General features: G+C 34.4%; 4 protein-coding genes across 7 annotated transcripts in view; 1 reads left to right on the top strand and 3 right to left on the bottom strand.

Moving 5' to 3' along the window:
- Positions 1 to 2204, top strand: LOC111276123 (alpha-1,3-arabinosyltransferase XAT3-like). The gene is made up of 3 exons (XM_089754553.1): positions 1 to 551; positions 646 to 747; positions 853 to 2204. The coding sequence occupies exons 1-3, from the start codon at positions 437 to 439 to the stop codon at positions 2007 to 2009; spliced, it is 1374 nt and encodes a 457-aa protein (XP_089610679.1). The 5' UTR covers positions 1 to 436; the 3' UTR covers positions 2010 to 2204.
- A 324-nt stretch (positions 2205 to 2528) lies between these two features.
- On the bottom strand, positions 2529 to 5118 carry RTL2 (RNAse THREE-like protein 2). Its single transcript, XM_022862171.2, has 4 exons — positions 4560 to 5118; positions 4133 to 4285; positions 3649 to 4022; positions 2529 to 3096 (listed from the first exon to the last, which is right to left on the bottom strand). The coding sequence occupies exons 1-4, from the start codon at positions 5049 to 5051 to the stop codon at positions 2922 to 2924; spliced, it is 1194 nt and encodes a 397-aa protein (XP_022717906.2). The 5' UTR covers positions 5052 to 5118; the 3' UTR covers positions 2529 to 2921.
- A 680-nt stretch (positions 5119 to 5798) lies between these two features.
- EMB2729 (Alpha amylase family protein) lies at positions 5799 to 14486 on the bottom strand. Of its 2 annotated transcripts, none has more exons than XM_022861127.2 (20): positions 14115 to 14486; positions 13602 to 13738; positions 12638 to 13315; positions 12258 to 12430; positions 12074 to 12163; positions 11472 to 11547; positions 10845 to 10952; positions 10117 to 10207; positions 9868 to 9969; positions 9351 to 9453; positions 8655 to 8792; positions 8395 to 8466; positions 8154 to 8258; positions 7741 to 7818; positions 7557 to 7667; positions 7177 to 7257; positions 6967 to 7071; positions 6585 to 6670; positions 6461 to 6515; positions 5799 to 6244 (listed from the first exon to the last, which is right to left on the bottom strand). In XM_022861127.2, exons 1-20 carry the CDS (start codon positions 14390 to 14392, stop codon positions 6212 to 6214), a joined length of 2700 nt encoding a protein of 899 aa, XP_022716862.2. In that variant the 5' UTR covers positions 14393 to 14486; the 3' UTR covers positions 5799 to 6211. The 2 variants fall into 2 exon arrangements, with proteins under 2 accessions (XP_022716862.2, XP_022716864.2); XM_022861129.2 differs by having other exon boundaries at positions 5799 to 6261; positions 14115 to 14452.
- Positions 14487 to 14802: 316 nt separating this feature from the next.
- LOC111276437 (uncharacterized) overlaps positions 14803 to 18371 on the bottom strand; it is an 83832-nt gene continuing 80263 nt past the window's right edge. Inside the window, exons 1-7 of one of the 3 annotated variants that reach the window (XM_022862173.2) lie at positions 17660 to 17922; positions 17500 to 17566; positions 16573 to 16619; positions 16288 to 16375; positions 15844 to 15977; positions 15501 to 15599; positions 14803 to 15134 (exon numbers count right to left, since the gene is read on the bottom strand). In XM_022862173.2, the coding sequence (XP_022717908.1) occupies positions 15054 to 15134; positions 15501 to 15599; positions 15844 to 15977; positions 16288 to 16375; positions 16573 to 16619; positions 17500 to 17566; positions 17660 to 17881 (738 nt within the window). In that variant the 5' untranslated portion in view covers positions 17882 to 17922 and the 3' untranslated portion in view covers positions 14803 to 15053. Of the gene's footprint in view, positions 15135 to 15500; positions 15600 to 15843; positions 15978 to 16287; positions 16376 to 16572; positions 16620 to 17499; positions 17924 to 18371 lie in introns of those variants that run through there. The other 2 variants (XM_089754218.1, XM_022862172.2) reach the window with 2 other exon arrangements.

Below are 18371 nucleotides of genomic sequence, written 5' to 3'. Positions count from 1 at the left end.
AAAATAGTTGGAACCATGACATGAAAGCCAAGAAGCAGAAGGCAATCATCAGAAAAAAGAAAAAAAAACATAATGTAGTCTTTTATATGTAACAATCTCATGGTCAAATCATCATGCAAAATTAAAAAAATAACGCACCAACCACCATAGAATTAAAATATAAAAATAGTTCGATAACTAAATGTTATTGGGGAACTTGTCGGCAACATAATTTAGAAATGCAGCTGAAGTTTCTCCGTCAATGGTTGAGTATGCCATAGAAAGATACAAATACAGACCATTATTATATGATGATTGGAGGTTAACAACATGAAAAAGACTCATTTTTTCTCTTTTCTTTTGGTTGAGGTTTTGTTTCATTTATTTATTATTTGTTTCAAACACATTCATTGCCAGGATTCAGGTTTTTTACGGTTTGAAAGAAAGTTGAAAGAACATGGAGAAGGAACTGAGAAGGCTGGTGAATTGTGCAACTCTGGCAATCTGTTTAGTTTTAACTGTTGTGATTTATGCTACTTTTTTTCCATCAAAAGACACCATATTTGAGTCATGTAATCATCTTTTATCAATTCAAATGTTTGGCTATTTTTCTTTGTAGTTTTGTTTATATATAACCTGGCTGATTCTAACTCGTTGGATGTGAAGGGAAGCACCCGTTAACAAATTTAAGAGGCAATCCAAGCAGTGAAAGGCTCGATGTTGATGCAGTTGATCCTCAGGAATTTTTGTTAAGAAGACTTGTTAGAGGTTATTTGTTCATCTCTTGCATTCTTGGAATTTAATTTCTCCTAACTTAAATGCCAATTCACACTCAGAAATCTAAATGTTTGAATATTATGTTCAATGGAACAGGTGACGATCGAGCTCAGCTTGACTCCAATGGATTTTCATGCCACACTGATATTCATTCAGAAGTATGCCTTGCAAATAAACCAGTGAGGATCGATAACAAAGCATTGACAGTTTATGTGCCATCTGATCAACCTCAAGTTAAGAGAATTGTTCAGCCATATGCAAGGAAGGAGGATGAAACTGCCATGAAACTTGTTACACCAGTTCAGATATTGCAAGGAAATACCAATCCACCAGCTTGTACTTTCACTCACAATGTCACAGCTGTGGTCTTCTCTTCTAAAGGATTCACAGGAAACGTGTTTCATGAGTTCAATGAGATTATTATCCCTTTATTCATCACTTGCCGCCATTTCAGATCCCGCTTACAGTTTGTCATCACAGATTTCCAGCCTTGGTGGGTTCAAAAGTACAACAGGATTCTTTCTCACTTATCTAGTTATGAGGTCATTAATCCTGAAGCAGATGGAAGTGTTCACTGCTTTCCAGGGGTTGTAATAGGGCTTAAGTTTCATGACAATCTAGCCCTCAGCACCACTGATATTCCAGGAGGTTATTCCATGTTTGGTTTCAGGAATTTCCTGAGAGAATCATATAATCTGAAAATAAAGCATGTGTCCGAGATTCAAAAGCCAGTGCTGATACTTATATCACGCCGCAAAACAAGAAGGTTTTTGAATGAAGATGAAATGGTGGAAATGATGGAGGAGCTAGGATTTCAAGTCGTAAGGGCAGAATCTGGCAGGATGTCAAACTTGGACAAGTTTGCTGAGGTAGTGAACTCATGTAGTATCATGGTTGGAGCTCATGGAGCTGGCCTAACAAATGAAATATTTTTGCCCGCTGGTGCAGTGATGGTTCAAGTGGTGCCACTGGCAAATGAATGGGTGGCAACCAACTACTTCGGAGGACCAGCAAAGGAAATGAATGTCCGATACTTGGAGTATAAGATCGAACCAGAGGAAAGTTCTCTCATTGACACTTATGGGAGAGATCATCCTGTCATTACTGATCCAGAATCTGTAATCTCTAAGGGCTACTATGCATTCAGGTCTATGTATATTGATGGCCAAGATATCAAGATCAATTTAGAGAGATTCAAGAAGACCCTTGTTGAAGCAATGCAGCTTCTTGGAAGCTCAACTCCCTTTAATTGATGAATATGAATGTGTTCATCTTCAAGGCACAGTAAGAAGAAGCTGACAGAAAATGAATCCCATATGGTTACCAACATCATGTACAATTCTCAAATTCATTCTTCCCCCTTGAGCATTTGTCCTTTAGGTTGATGGGGGAAAAGCCAAAATAATATTTATTACCAGTTTAAATGCAACAAATTGCTTTTTTATTGATTCAAGAACTACCATTGCTCATTTCAGAAACAGATTTATTATCAAAGATATTGCAGACTTGCAATCAAAGGCATTCCAGTGCTAAGATTCATTTTTCTATTGGCAAAATATTGGATTTTTAATATTGTCCTAAGATTCATTTTTTAATTTCAAAATGGCGTATTGATTCAAGAATTCAACTTGAAAATATGGAGAAATTAACACCAAAATCACATTTGTGCACTGGACCACTGTAACTGGTTATGTTGATCACTTGCTATAATAATAAAGCAAGTGTGAAAACATCAAATTGTATTGATACAAGAATTATCATCCCTTGAGGGATAGAAGAACATCATAAAATTTTAAAATTGAGAAAATTAGCATATCATCAAAGTGACATTCTGAATTCACTACGTTGGAGGACTACCTGATATCACTCTTCAACACCAAGACATCTGATCCAGAAAAAAGGAAAAAAAAGAAAGTTGGTGTCCATGAGATTCTAAAATGGAATGTTCTTCCAGATACAACAAATAAACAGAGATCTCATTGTTGGCTTTCCTGAACCCTTGTATCTAGGCAGTCATCAACATCTTGGTGAACTTCAGTTAAGCTAAGACAGATGCAGATAGATTTGGTGATCAATTTTTTCTTTATTGTTGAATAATACAACATACAGCAAGATTAACTGTTGCTAGAGATATGATAGAGATACTTGTAAAGTGAGGAGCAGAATCACAGATAGCCAGATTCTTGAAGGGATCGAATCATACAGGAAGCTGCAGAGTTCTCTGCTTCTTTTACTCTGGACTTTTCATCCCCTGTAGTATAAAATATACCATCTTCAGTTGGAATTTTAACCGCAGATATGAATTTCTTCTCATGCGGGGGACCTTCATCTTTCTCAAGCCTGAAAATAGAAGCAATAAAAAGATAAATGATTAGATATTTTAACAGACAGAAGGCAACAAAACTACTTAAAAAATTGACAATAAGTCAGAATAATGGCAAACAGCATGTGAACTTGAAACCTTGCATTGTCCTTTAAAATTACATCATGACAATAACAATACAAGTAACTTTCCCAATTAATGGAATGAATCCTATTTTGATGTTGTGATTAACATTGCTTATTACATGAACGTCTATCTTGCCATTCAGTTCCTTCAGATACCAGATATAGGTATCTGGCTTTTTAAGTTGCCTCATGCCTAATTATAAGTAATCATTAATAGTCAAAGAAAAACTGCAAAGAACTCTAACATGCTCTACAATATGGAACAAAAACCTTTATTATACATGCTTATCCGTCTAAAAATTTAATCCTTAGAGGTAATGGAAAAGTGCATAATTCTGTATATAAGGGATCTCTAAACAAGAATATGCTAGAGATGAAAATTCATTAATGCATCTTTATCCTGAAAAATTTTCAATAGGTTTAAAAGAAATTACAAAGTCATACTCATAAATAGGCTTGGGCCATTTTTTCTTGCTGCAGAGCTCATGCAACTTCTGTTTCGCTCCTTCAATCTCAAAAGACTCGGTAATCCCATCCATTCCAAATGCATTGACATCAACAGGCATGGATGTCAACAACTTATGCAAAGCTCCCCTTGCTGCATTAAGCTTTGCAATTTCCTTTTGCTCGGAAGAACCAGAGGCAACAAACTCCCCATCTACAAAAACACTAGCAACATTTTTTAACCCATTGTTCCAGTGCTTTATATCAACATGCTTCCCTTGCTTTTGACAAAACTCAAACAATACCGTCACTGGTTGAGGATGTTGCTGCAAATGCTCTAATGTAATTATAGGCTCCAATAAACCCCTAAAGATCTGCAAGCACACCATAACAATTCCCTTAACCCTCACTTCACATACCCTTAAAAACAGGTTTAAACAACGAGGAACGAAAAATGATCAACCAAAAACAGTAAATCACATACCACCCACAGTTTTGTTAGATCAAAATCAATGTCAACATAAACAGCAGCTGCCACAGACTCCACAATATCAGCTAAAATCTTTGGTGCTTTCATTGATCCACCATATGAAACTGGATCATCTTCTTGACTAACCACTTCAGCAAACTCCCTTACCTATAATATAATAACAAAACAAAAACCCATTTTTATTCAAGAACCAAATTACTATATAAAGTAATGTCTTTTCCTACAACTATTCCATTTAATGCAAAAATTATTACTATAATAAATAAGAGTGCTAAAGCAACCCTTTATTTATATCAAATTCTATACTTTTTAATAGAAAAGAATCTCTACAAAAAAAGACAGGGAATTGAAGAAAAGTTTTCTAATTTATTTATGTATTTTTCTAATTTTAATTTTTAAAAGACAAGAAATGGGAAATAACCTTATGCTCGAGACCAATGGAATTGTGTCGGACGAACTGGAAAAGGCCGTGTTTAATGGCAACGCGAGCGAGTTTCTCGGTACTTATGTTAGCTGCCCGGATCAACGACAGTTGCCCGGGGTCAAGCTTGGGGTAAGCCAAGAAGACGTGGTTGGTAAGAGCTAGACCCAGAGCGGCGTCGCCGACGAACTCGAGTCGTTGATACGACGCCGAATCTGAGTAAGAAGAGTGAGTTAAAGCTTCTTCAAGGAGGCGTTTGTTTCGAAAACTGTAGTTGAGGATGCTCTCAACGGCAGCGATGGAAGCTTCTATGTTGAAAAATGAGGAGGTAGGAGTGACGTGGTTGTAGGAGATCGGCGGGGGATGTAAGTCGACCGAGACTTCCATTTTGGAAGGGAAGGAGGTGATGACATGGTTGTAGCAGATTGGTGGGGCATGGTGGTTTGTGTAACGGTGGGTGAGCGAATCGACTTGAGGGAAGAATTGGTTCATGGAGAAAGACTGCTTGAAAGTGGTTCATGAAGAAGTCTGTTGTCTTTTTTTCCTTTCTTGGATCAGTTAGGATGTCTTTTAATTTAATAATTTGAAACTTTCTTGAATTTTTTTTTCAAAAAAATAAACTTCCATAAAATTTGAAATTTATTTTCAAATAAAAAAAAATTCAATAATCTTTACGGCCACAAAAGTCTTGTTTTACTGACATTAAAGAATGCATTGGTCAGTTTTAATAAAATAAATCGATAAAAAATTTTAAATTTTAATTAAATTGGGATTGATTTTTTCGAATTTAATAATTTTCTTAATTAAATGATCGATTTAAGCAGTAATCGATCGGTTTGCATCATGAATCGAACCGATCGACAAAATTGATAAATAAATAATTTTTTATAAATAAATCAATCCTTTTTTAAATTGAATCAATCCATTTTATAAATTATATTTTATCTATTTAAAATTTGAAAAATCCAAAAATTCTTATCAATCTTTTTCAATTCAGTTTATTTTGATTTTCATTCTTATAATCGATCAATTCATATTTTTTTTAAATTAACTTAAATTCAAATTTTTTTTAAATTAACTTACAACCAAATTAATCGATCAAATTAATCAATCAATTAAAATCAAATTAATTGAAGCTGACTAATTGCTCACTATCATTTTTTCTCAATTTTTTAAAATTATAAATACTATATTTTTAACAATATTTTAGGATATGTATATATATAAACTTTTTAACTATTTATGAAATTAAAAAAATTCATTACCAGTTTATCAAAATCGAGTTCTATACTTTAATAAAGTATGTAACAATCCTTTAGCTAAACAGTGCAAATAATATTTACAAACAAATTCAGTCAAGCTTGAATTGAAGCTTAGGACAAAACTGTGAAATTTTACAGCTGCAGTAAGGTTTCAGATTGACGATGATCAAACTTCTGACTCTTTAAGTAAATGAATTTCCAGGAAATATGATTCTTCCCTTCTCAGCTAATTCTGACTTGGTTGCCATTGCCAACATGCTATGAACTTTAACTGCAACCTTTCCTATTGGTAACTCACAGTGACAGCAAATTTGATGGATGAGCCACCGGAACAAGCTTTGGTTCGATGAAACTGTGCCAATAAGGTTTCTTTGAGAATGCAGAATGTCCTCATATTCTTAAAATTCGACTCAATTTGTACACCTGCAAGAATTGGAAAGCTAAAGCTCGACTGAATTATTGTATACATTGTAACATTTGGATGAACAAGGATTCTGCTAAATGGAGTTTCTGGCCTTCGCTTGCGCGAGGGTTAACAGCAAATACACAATGCCAAGTGTATAGGTGATCATGGTGAAAAGGTTGCTATCAATTCAAACGATGACAACAAAGAGAGTAATTGCATCCAAGTTTACCAACCTGTGCAGTCCTACTAGGCAGTGAAACCTCTATGCAGTTTCGTAGACCATCAACCCTGCAAAAATTCAGATGATAGATTGTTACTATAAAATATGACAAGATATTCAGAGAAGTAGATAACTACCTTCTGCTAATGGTTCGTTGAAGACACTGTTCATCCTTTATTAAACCTTCACCTCCATATTTTCTTTCATCGGTGTTCATTATGACCTGTACCACCAAAGAATATTTCAACTCTATTGTAAATGAATAGGGTCTTTAGTAAACTGTAAAATATTCATGGTGCATTAGATCGAGAGCTCCTCCAAATAAACAGATGCTAATTGCTAAACTTATACAATAGACATTCACAACGACAAACACATAAAAGAAGTTATGTCCATTAGTTTAGATTTTTGGAACATCTGCACTGAACAACTGTATTTGTGTATGTGTGGGTCGTGGCCATGGCCGGATGATGAAGAGAAACTGTATCGACTTATGAAGAAGAAATTTCATATGGTTACCTGATACTCTCCAGCTTCATCCACACCCACACAGTATCTTTCATAAGAATTTGTGGGATGAAAATTGAATATGAAGAGAAGAGGACCTCTTATGTAGGATATTACCTGTATACATACACAGGAGTGCCCGAGTAAGAAAATAATATGGTATGAGCAGCTGTATATGCATTGATGCATGCAGAGAGAGAGAGAAAGAGAGCTGTGCCATACCATGTTAGTGTCATTCACATGGTGGATGTTGGGCAATCCTCTTGAAAGTACCCTTTCATTTTTGTCCAACTTCATCAGGTCCTAAAAGTTAGGAAGAAAAAGTAAGATTTTGTAACTAATGCCTTTTCTGCTAGAATTTTGCAACCAAAGCTTGACAAGTATTTCTTCTTCAATAAACAGAAAGGACAACCTAGCAATTACATGACAATATGTTTACTACGATGAACACAGTAAAGCGATGACTGAAATTGAATTAATGCTTATGCCACTAATAGTTCTAGCACTTCTTCGGATTCTTATGAAGCAAGTAACATAAGAAAACTGAGCTCACATGTATGCGACTATGAAAGGACTCTCCTGCATGGTAATACAATTGTTACCTTATCAAAGCGAAATAAATCCCAAAATACTCCCTCCTTTTCAAGAAGATCCCAGCATCGGTTCGCCAGTGAAAATGAGAAATTGTTGCTCGGCATTGGGAACTCAACCCTCTATTAAATCAAAAGATCATTAATCACAAGAAACAAAGTCTTCACGGATAAGTAAAAGGGAAATCATCCTCACTTGTGGATGCCCAAATTCATTCCCCATAAAGTTAAGATAACCACGGCCACCAACTGTGAATGTAATCAGTTTGATCATCTGGTTTAAGGGAAAGAAAACCAATCAGGAATTAACATACCAGATTAAATCACATAAGTTTGTTGCTAGAGATTGCTCTCTTTAATGCAATGCACAAGAAGAACACATAAAAATTATGAGAGCATTAAGTTACAAGCTGATTTAGGGAATCCTCAGCTTTGACAAGCCAAACCATTTTAGAATAATGCTTGGTGCATCTAACCAGTATGTCTCACATTAGGGGGAAAAAAGTTAAGCTCTCCAGATTGTAAAAAGGAAAATGAATATGAAAGAGCAACAAAGAAGAAACTGTTAGCAGAGAGTAAACAAATAGGAAAAGCAGAAATATTGAATACCTTGAGTAATGAAGATCCTCTTAGCAATAACTCCTTTGAGTGAGGAGCTTTCTCATTCCCTTGGCCCAACAATATCTCTGCCAATGAGCGCCCTCCAGATATTGACTGACATAGAAGATAGTAATAGCAGAATAGCATCATTCTAACGTATTTATAACTCAAGATGTGAATAAATTTCTTGTCTTAATACATTTCAAACAAAGCTTTCCTTATACAACAAAAGACTTAAGTAGAAGGGTACTTGGTTGTGATTTTCGGCATATATAAGCATTTTATCTGCATAATGTCTGTTGCCTAGTAATGTGCTAACAATCTGCAGCACAAAAGCACAAAGAGTTAATGGCAGAATAATAGATGGAAAAATATATGCTAGGAAAGAATGAATCCCCCTGCCTCCTATATCTCACTTGTTAGGAGAGAGAGAAAGAGAATTAAAGGCAACAACAACATAATACTCAATGCTGAGAATCTATACTAATCATGTAACACAACCACCACAACCTTGCTCATGCTCCACTCATGGTCAGGAGTGCTCTCAAGCAAAGTTGACCACATCTCTGATGCAGAGAGATTGGCATAATAATCAAATCCCAGTCCACCCTGAGAAGTTGGTTCGCATAATCCAGGGTAAAATGTCGCCTGAGTATTAAAACAGATGGAAATTTTTTTGTAAGTCCACAAAATAAATAAATAAATAAAGCTCCATATGAAAACGTTCTCAAGAGTAATAACAGAACTGACAAAGTTTCATTTAATGCAAGTCCAGACCAGCTAGGTGTTAAAAGTTAAAAGTAAAAAAAAGACCCAAGTTGATAGATGAAAAATCATATCCAAACATATAATAAATAAAGGTATCAGAGATAATATTGCAAATAAATTCAATGCACGCAACACTGTTTTGTCAGTCGCAATAAAATGCAAGGAAGTTAAGAACTCCAAAATAGTGAAGGAGACATCAAAATGGTACAGTGTAAAATTCATGTAGAAGTTGATTAAACCAAGAAGGAAATATTATGGATAACCAGCCCAAGTTTCTAAGTCAACCATGGTTAGCTAACAAATCAGTTGACTAGTAAGGACTTAGTTGAATATAAATTGTGTTTGGACAAGAAGTTTGGTTTCCAAAGACAGATAGAGAAAGCAATATTACTATTGGGTTTCTCCAGAAAAGAACAGCAGAAAAATCATAATACTTACATCTTCAGCAATTGTTATTATATTAGGATGAAGAGCATGCAGTATCTCATTTGCCAAAATGAGGTACACTAAAGCATCCTTGTCAACATATTGATTGCAGTACCTGGAATTCCAGAGTGTGGAAAAGATTATAGAACAATGGATAATAACTGACTTAAAAAACAGTATCAGACCACCTAAGGTTTTGCTAAAACTCCTTCGTTTTAGGTGCCCGATATAAATTTCCACAAATAATACGATGTTGTTGATTTAACATCAAAATGAATCTGCCATCTTCTCGGTTGGGGTACCATCTCTTAAGGGATGAGGTAGGTGTCCAGCTGTTTGTTATTTTAGCTTATCCTGCATCTTATGTAGCAAAAATATATTGATTTGAGATCAAAACTACTTTAGTCTCATAAACTAAAAAATAAATTGAATCAGGCATTAGGGTTATGGACATGACACAGTAAATCACTAACTACTTTCTCTCTCTCTGAAAGGAGGTTGGTACAAAAGAAGACATTTAATGCCTTACTCCTCCAAGTCACCGGTAAATGAAGCAAAGCCATTGTGTGTGTACAGCATCGATGCTAGTGAATGGAACTGGAAACCATCAATCTTGTACTCTGAAATCCACCTGCTCAAGGATTATCTCATCATCAATGCCAATACTGCCTTCCCAAAGAGGAACACAAGTTACTTCCCAAAAGATCAACTTACAATTCATAAAACCGAAAAGCAAAAAAAAGAAGGAAAAAAGAAGAAAGATGTTCTCCATATTTACCAGTTCAAATTCGAGAGGAGAAAATGTAGTACATCTAGATCGCCATATTTAAACATTCGGGTGCCCCAGTATTTGTGATGTCCTCGTTTACCTACAAGTGTAGACAATTGGAAATAACAAAAGACACTGTCATAACATACTACAAGTTTTTTAGCGTCAACTTGACCTCATTTTTTAATAGTATAACAATAACATTAAGAAATATCAACCAAAACAAAAAGCTATATTCTACCTATTGTGCATTTATATGCCAATCTAAAGCATCTGAGCATATAAAGTCCCCAGTTATTCTGTATAGACTAATGGCAATAGCAATGATAGTTCTCTCAATGAGTGGCTTGAATTTTCCATAAATCCTATTTTATCGGTTTTCTATGGTTATTTGATAGCACAATTGATCTACAACTTCCATTATTTGTTAGGTAATAGTTATTATGTTATCATGTGCAACCTCAACTAAACAAAATATCTTATCACTTCAATAGAAATGTCAAATATTCAAGTATATTTATTCAAGCTTCTGTTCAACTAGGTGAACTCCTAGGAATGAAGCCAGAAAAGAACTGCAAAGTTTGCAAGTCTTATGTCTCCTATCAACATCACAAGCACAAATTCCAAGATCCCTCAAAAAAGCATCATACAACAATACAAGTCTATTACATAAGTGAGATCAAGGCTCAAATAGAAAACACAATCAGTTGTTCAAAAAGAAAAAGAAAAACATTTACCACTATGAAAGTAACAATCATTTGATCCATCAAAACGTGATAGTCCAATCATCTCATCTGCAGCAGAGTAGGAATGCACTATGTCTAAAAGGACCAGCAGTCCCAGTCCTGCAGGAAAAAGGTTTAAAAAGGCAAGGTATTACATTTATTAACCAGAAAAAATGAACCACAACTAGAAAGAAGGTAATTATATGCTGATATAAACATACATTCCTAATATAGCATAGAAAGAGCTTTCCAAGCCGTGACATATAATGCCTAGTCTAGGAGCACTTCTGTTATACACAAAGCCTTATTCTGGTGTTATCAACTGTATCTAACTTGTATTATTTTCTCTCCAAACAAGCTGTAAGTTAAGAACTATTTAGAAACTCAATTCTATTCTGCCAGTTTAACTTATGACATTTGGGATCTGGTAACAGTAACACTTAAATCCCACATCAACTAAAATTGTGTCAGTCTTGATTCACTTTTTTACATTATAATCTTCTTGAGATAATTGTAATAGGTATGAAGCAGCTTAGATGCAGTTAGTGTAGCTATCTTGTAATGCTAGATAAAGTTAGTTTGTCAATTGCAAAGAAAACTCAAACTTCAAAATTAACTGCAGAATTGAAAAATAGTGACCATGTGCTTCATCAACCAAACGCTTGAAGTCCTCTGGAGTGCCATATCGGCTGCTAACAGCAAACAAGTTAGTGACCTGCATCACCATAGACATGACAGATCATCTAACTATAAAATAAAGATGGGAATGACTAAGCTGCAGAATATGTAGAAAAAGGTAACCACCAATCACAAGCATCTGTTAGCATGATGCGCTTGTAAGATTAAAAACACCCCGCTATGTCTTGCAATTGCTTGTGACCTAACAACAAGCAATGAAAATTAAAAAACAAGAACAGCTATTGTGCTTCCAATTACATGTAACAAGTTTAATTATCTATTTCTGACAATAAATTTTTACCATCAATGTTGTAACAACATTTTGTCTCCTTGTGATCTAAACATACAATTAAATTGACAATCAAAGTCTGGAACTAGTTGCATAAAATACTAGAGGCATGAAACAGAAAGATTCTGTGTCTATAGTTCAGAGGTTTGTAGCAATCTATTTTTCAATATTTGAAATGAAAAAGTGGATACAGGAGTCCACAACTTGGGAACCTAAATTAATAAAAATATCAAATCTTAGAAAAGAAAGGAAAGGGGAAGAATGTTTAACTCACTCTATAACCAACAGTGAAATAATCTTTATGTTCAACGATTCCAATAAACTGCACTGCATTATATCCAGCTCTCTTTACATGAGGAAGAACCTGCAGTGGAAAAACATAGCATAAAACAGAGGAAAATATCAGCCAAATTTCACCACATTAAGACATATGAACAATTCAACAATTAGAGCGGCACCTTCTCTGTAAAATCATTGAACAAAGATATTTTGGGCTCTGATCCACTGATTCCAACATGGCATTCATATATGCGCAAAGAATGGGGTACTTTTGGGGCTACGTTCTTCCACTTGTATGCACATTCAGGAGGTGGTTCCCAGTGAATTGCGTAAGCTTGCTTTCCCTCTGCATCTGAACATAATCAACAGGTTCAGATGAAAGACACTTGGAACTGTTGAAATGTTGCTTTTCCAGTCAATTTTATCTATCTTTCTAACAGTATGAATGAGAGTGGTTAAAAACACGTAAAAGTGAACAAGACAAAGTTGTAGTTGTTGCTCAAATGGAAATGATGCATTAAGATGAAGCAGGAAACTGCCATCTCGGCAGAGTAATTACCTGGTTGTACAAAAGTAGCCCAAGCAGGCACTCGTTCCAAAGGCCCGTCAGGTGTATTGAAATACACCCTGTACTTGCTTCCATGAGGAATAGCTGGAGTGTACTTTTTCAACCATGCCTTCCTTCCTTTGCGTGTCTCTATCCAGTATGGCAGGGGAGGCTTCTTAGCTCGAAATTTCTCTTGCCATGCAGGATCAGCCACAATATTGAAAACATCATATTCTTTTCCGGTATCAATTACATCAAATGGAGGTAAGTTACTTGGTGGATCATCTTTTTGCTGTTCCTTATATGCCTTATATCTGGTTTCTGCGTCTGATATTTCTTCTAACTCCTCTAGAGTTTGAGGTCCATTGGGGCCAAATAGTCGCTCATACAACTTAGCTGGCAATTCAAAACGGTTTTTAATAAAGCGGTCCTCTCCAGGTTCCCAGTACTCATCATTTGCTTTCTTAAAAACCTCTTCAATAGTAACACCACTATCGCCTTTATCGTAATCATCAACATAGTTATATTGCTGAAAATACAGTTCATCCGGTTCTTCTCCTTCCCTTAATTTATCTTCAAGAATTATAAACCAGTATCCATAATCATCATGGCCAAAATGACCCTCTCTTGCAGCATTCTCTGTTGGTGACCACCCATTGAAGTCACCAACTAATGCACAATAGCGAGCACCTGTTTTCAACATGCTCAATTTTTACCAATGACCAACAATATAACAATTGGCTCAGAGGAAAATATAGGTAGATTTCTTCACAGATATCTATTATATCATAGTGATAAACATTGTTAAGCATTAACAATTAAGTAAGTTGAATTTTCGATCAAGTCAAATTAGAATTATAGATGTATTGAAAAGCTCATATGATCAAAACAAACTAAAATCAGGGTACAGAAGAATTCAGCTTAAGCCAAAAACTCAGGTGCGAAAATTGATAAAAATTTGAAGCATAGGCCAAACCTGGAGCCCAGTCCATATAATCCACCCGATGCTCCTTGTGACGATGCATACCCAAAATCTCAAATCCAGATGCCATTTCCTGAAGATTGAGGTGGCGTGTAAAAATTTCAACTTTAAGATCCTTCAATGATTTATACCTACAAAACAGATTAAAAAGATCAAACTAATAACATGTAAGACACTATATATTCATAGACAGCAATAAACAACAATCTAGTTCTTAAGAAAAGAAAACACTTTGTTTTTTAACAACAAAAAAGATTACTGATTGAAAACAAACACCCCAAGCATTCCAACTCATTTCCTTACAACTCATTTCAGCTAAAAACTATACTCTTTTCCTTCACTTTCCTGTGAACCAAGCACAAAATTTAATATCGCTTCTTTGTCTTCATTACTCAAAACTTTTATCTCCAAAAAAAAAAAAAAAAACCCAACAAATGTCAGCTTTCCAGGTTCTCTCTTTTCTTTTTTTCACTTTCAAAATCAATTGTTTTCAGCTAAAAATCATACCTTTCACGAAGAAACTGAGCAAAGGCTTTATGGGTAATGCCTAGTTTTGTCAAAAACCCAACTGGGTCAACTCCTCTCTCACTTTCACCCACACTTTTCTTCTTCTTAGAGTAACTTTCCTGTTGTTTTTGTTGTTGGGGGTCTATAGACGAGCATTTTGTTTTTGTCTTTATTTTTCTGGGGAAGATGATTATTTGAGGCTTGTTTTGGGGTTGGAAATGGAGAATTGGGTTGTTTGGATATAGAGAAAATTTGGGTTGGAGAGAAAGTGAAGTCATTTCGAGAAAATTTTGGGTTTGGCGGAGTGTTTTGGGGAGGTTTAAGATAAGAGAAGGTAGGTAACGAGTTGAGTCAGAGATTTTTGAGTTGACTCGGGCAATGAAATTCTCCTATTTATATTTTTTAATAAAAGTTTCTATTTTGTTTTACTAATCCAAAATATTTATTTTCGAAAGTACTGTTTTTAAAAAATATAAATTTAGATTATTCTCATTAGTGCCTTTTATTTCCAATTTTTTAGTATATTTTAAGTATTTTCTTCTTTTTTTTTTTATTCAAGGGTTTGATTTTCTTTAATTTTCTTTTTTTTTCAATGAAATTACACGTTTAACTGTAAAAATTAAAATATAATCAAATAATTTTTAATACACATAAAAATAAAAGAAAAAATCCATAAAAAGAACCAAACTAACAATAAAAAAACTAAGAAATAATTAGAACAGAGTTTGATTCATGAACATTGATAAACTTTGTTTACAATTCCGCATTGGGGATGCCATTGAAGTTACGGTCACATCATTTACCAAAAGTTACTAATGCCAGAATACAATTAAAAACAAGATTATGAGTAGAAGAATTACATGGATTTGGTAATTTTTGTTAACTAATGATTACAGAAGAATAGATTGGATACTCAAGCAACTGCAAGAAACTGAGACATCAATTTGGCAGCTTCTTTGAATAGTCCCTTGGTCCAAAGATGGTAGAGCCAACCCTCACATTAGTACTGCCCATTTCAATCTGCAAAGGTAGAGAGCGACATTCATCAATGGTGTAATCTGTAATCTGCATATCAATTATTTTTCCAAAAGCAAATTTTGCCCTCAATGTCTCAGACCCTTTCTAGCCTGTTTACTCGATACGACAAAAAGGATGGTACCAACTTTCCAGAAGACTGATTTTTGCCACATAAACCCTTATCTCGAACCAGTTTCCACTTTCTATGGCAGGTTTCTCAGTAACTATGGCATGAGCTATAATGGCTTTTGTCAACAATTTATGGATATATATATATATATATATATATATTAAATTTCAGAACAAAGTGAAAGAAAATTTTTGAAACCAAAGAGAGTTTGTTTGGTCAAAGCTTAATGTATTCCATACCGCTTGCTCAAAGTCACTGGACATGCCCATTGACAGCTCACATTCATCCTCTGTAATTCCAAGTGCCTTACAAACCTCAATTCTACAGTTGGATAGCGTCTGTTCATCAGAAGATATAGATGAATGCCCAAGAACGTTATCAGACAAAGGAAGATACAAAAAGAGGAAGAGAAGAAAGCAGATTTCTGGTACTAAAATAACCAACATCAACATAAGATATATGGAGTCATATATAGTAGAAAAAGGAATCATAGACACCAATTAGGTTGACAAAATATTTTATATCATTATCTGATTGGAGGAATCCTGCATCCTCCTTTTTAAATGCTACAGAATCCATTACCCTGAAGTTCTCTGGCGTTGATGTGTAGTCTGGCATTCCTATTGTCATTAAGCCAGAAAACTCCAAATTTGGACAGCGCAATTTAACATATTCTGCGAACCGTACACAAGCTGAGGGTTCTATCCCTGATTTTGCTGCAACAACATCAAAGTAATCATATGAACAGTCTATCAAATTTTATACGAGGTTAACTTATGGAAAACATGATTGTGCTAAAAAAGATGATACATTCTGCTGGATGTGCAACAATGCAAAATCCTAACAGTTTTAATTGCCTCAGTAAGCAGCTGAGTACCCATGTCTACATATGCCATCTAGAAAGATCTACATTAATAATCAAACAGAAAGAAAGTTAAATGAAGGGAAATCAATAACATGCTTGAAAGGTCAAACACGTTGAATTGAAGATTCATATCTAAAATTAGACGGATTTACTTCACTCACATGCTTCTCCACTTGTATTTACTTGTAAAAAAACCTTCAAAGGGTTTCTCCCAAGGCTTGAAACTGCACGGTCAAGATGGTTGGCAATCTGTGAATTATAAAGACGAAGTAAGACCTAATTTTCCAAAATTAAGGTAATCTGACATGACATATAAGTAAGCACAAGAAGTTCAAAATTCAGCCCTATCAAAAACCAAATGCTAACTTCCCTTTATACAAACAAAACAATTAAGAAATAAGTTCATACCTCACATATAAACAAAACATGCTAGGCTAAGCCTTTACCTTCTCATTATCTACGCCCTCAAACAAGGCCAGATTTGGCACTGCACCTGCATTTACAGAAACAAACAAACTTAGGGGAAAACTTGCAGAAGTGAATATAATCCTTACAACAAGATAATACCAATAAGAGCTTCATCACACAATCACCCAAGGCACATGCAAAATCACACTCAAAAGAAGACCTTCTGGCCAAAATCCCTTAACAAATCTTACATACACAAAGAGCCAAAACCAATTTTGCAACTGTTACCATCACATTTTGTGCAACATGTGCAGTAATAATCTGCCAAACCACATAGAAAAAATGTAGAAATGGGATCTCTGACTCCTGTTTAAATGTAAGACCTCGATTTTACTGGATAGTCATTAACTCACCCTGAATCAAAAGGAGGAAAATCCAACAATGCCACTTTTAAAAAAAAAAAAGCATAAGGGTTACAAATGCCCCTAACTATAATTTAAAAATCATTTAAACCCTTAATATTTTATTACAATCAATCGAACACTTTATCTTCTATTTCAACTTAATTGAATCCTTAATCAGAAGAAATTTAGTCTCATAGCAAAATTGAATCACTCAATCCTCGAACTACGGTTAATTGATCCCTTAGAAAAATTTCAGAGAGAGGGAAAGAAAATAGAGAAGAAAAAGAAAAATATTTTATTTCATTTTATTTTCACACATATTAATTGCAATGACAAACTTTCATCTACTTTATTGATATCACATGAAATTTTATCCTAATTGAAAAAAAATTAACAGTATTAAGTGCGTAATTGAGTTAAAATAAATATTAGAAAGGTTAATTGATTGCAAAAAAAAAATTAAAAGTTTAGAGGATTTTTTAATTATGATTTAAGGACTTTTTATATCCTTTAACCTTAAAAAAAAAAATACTTTAAAAAATTTTGGAAAATTAGCCGTACCAAGAAGGGTTTTAACCTTGTTGCTCTGTAAATGCCCAATAAAATGCCACTCAATATCCTCAGGCAGCTGCAAAAATAATATAACTAATAAATACAAATTAAAAATGAAATTTTGTAGGGCAAAAATCTTGACTTTTTCATTGGTAATTACGTGAAATACCTGGGGGGCTTTCTGGACGATTTCTTGGACGTAATTTTCGCCGAAGCAGCGGTGACCAGCGTCGTAAACTTGGCGGATAAGGGAGTTGGGTTTGGTCTTCGACACGGCCACGACTCGAACCCGTTCGGGTTGCGTCCCTGCACGCTCCGCTGCATGTCGGGCTCGGAGTAGGACCGACCGGAGGGCCGTCACCGCTGCGCCCTCCACTGCTGGAGCCGCCATTTTTCCTTTTTTACCTTCAATTTGAATATTGTTTTTTTTAATAGTGAATATTGTTATTTTTAAGTGTTTCTATAAGGGCAAATTGGGAAAAGAAATCTGATTCTTTTTTTTTTTATTTTGTGGGCATGGAAAATTAGAAAATAGAAATATTGGTCAATATTTGGTGGATGTGGATTAAATTAAGAATTTGTGGTCTATTCATGATTTTAAAATGTATATGAAAAAATGAGTTCATAATTATATTTTAAATAAACTAAATAAAATTATCCAATAAAATATTTAAATATCCAAATATTATATTAAAAACTCTCACAACTTAGGAAGTAAAATAATCTATTTCATACATTTTTTATTTTATATTTGAATTTTGTTATATTTTGATTAATTATGTTAATTCAATTTAAAAACTAAATTATTCGAAAATCAAAATTTTTTAAAAATCATTATTATTAATTTATCAAAATTAATTTGATAATCAATCGATTAATCA

This window comes from Durio zibethinus, chromosome 25 (genome assembly GCF_047325235.1).
Source record: "Durio zibethinus cultivar Kanyao isolate XHJ-2024 chromosome 25, ASM4732523v1, whole genome shotgun sequence".
NCBI lineage: Eukaryota > Viridiplantae > Streptophyta > Magnoliopsida > Malvales > Malvaceae > Durio > Durio zibethinus.
The sequence above is the reverse complement of the archived record's forward strand: the minus strand, read 5'-3'. Positions and strand labels throughout refer to the sequence as shown.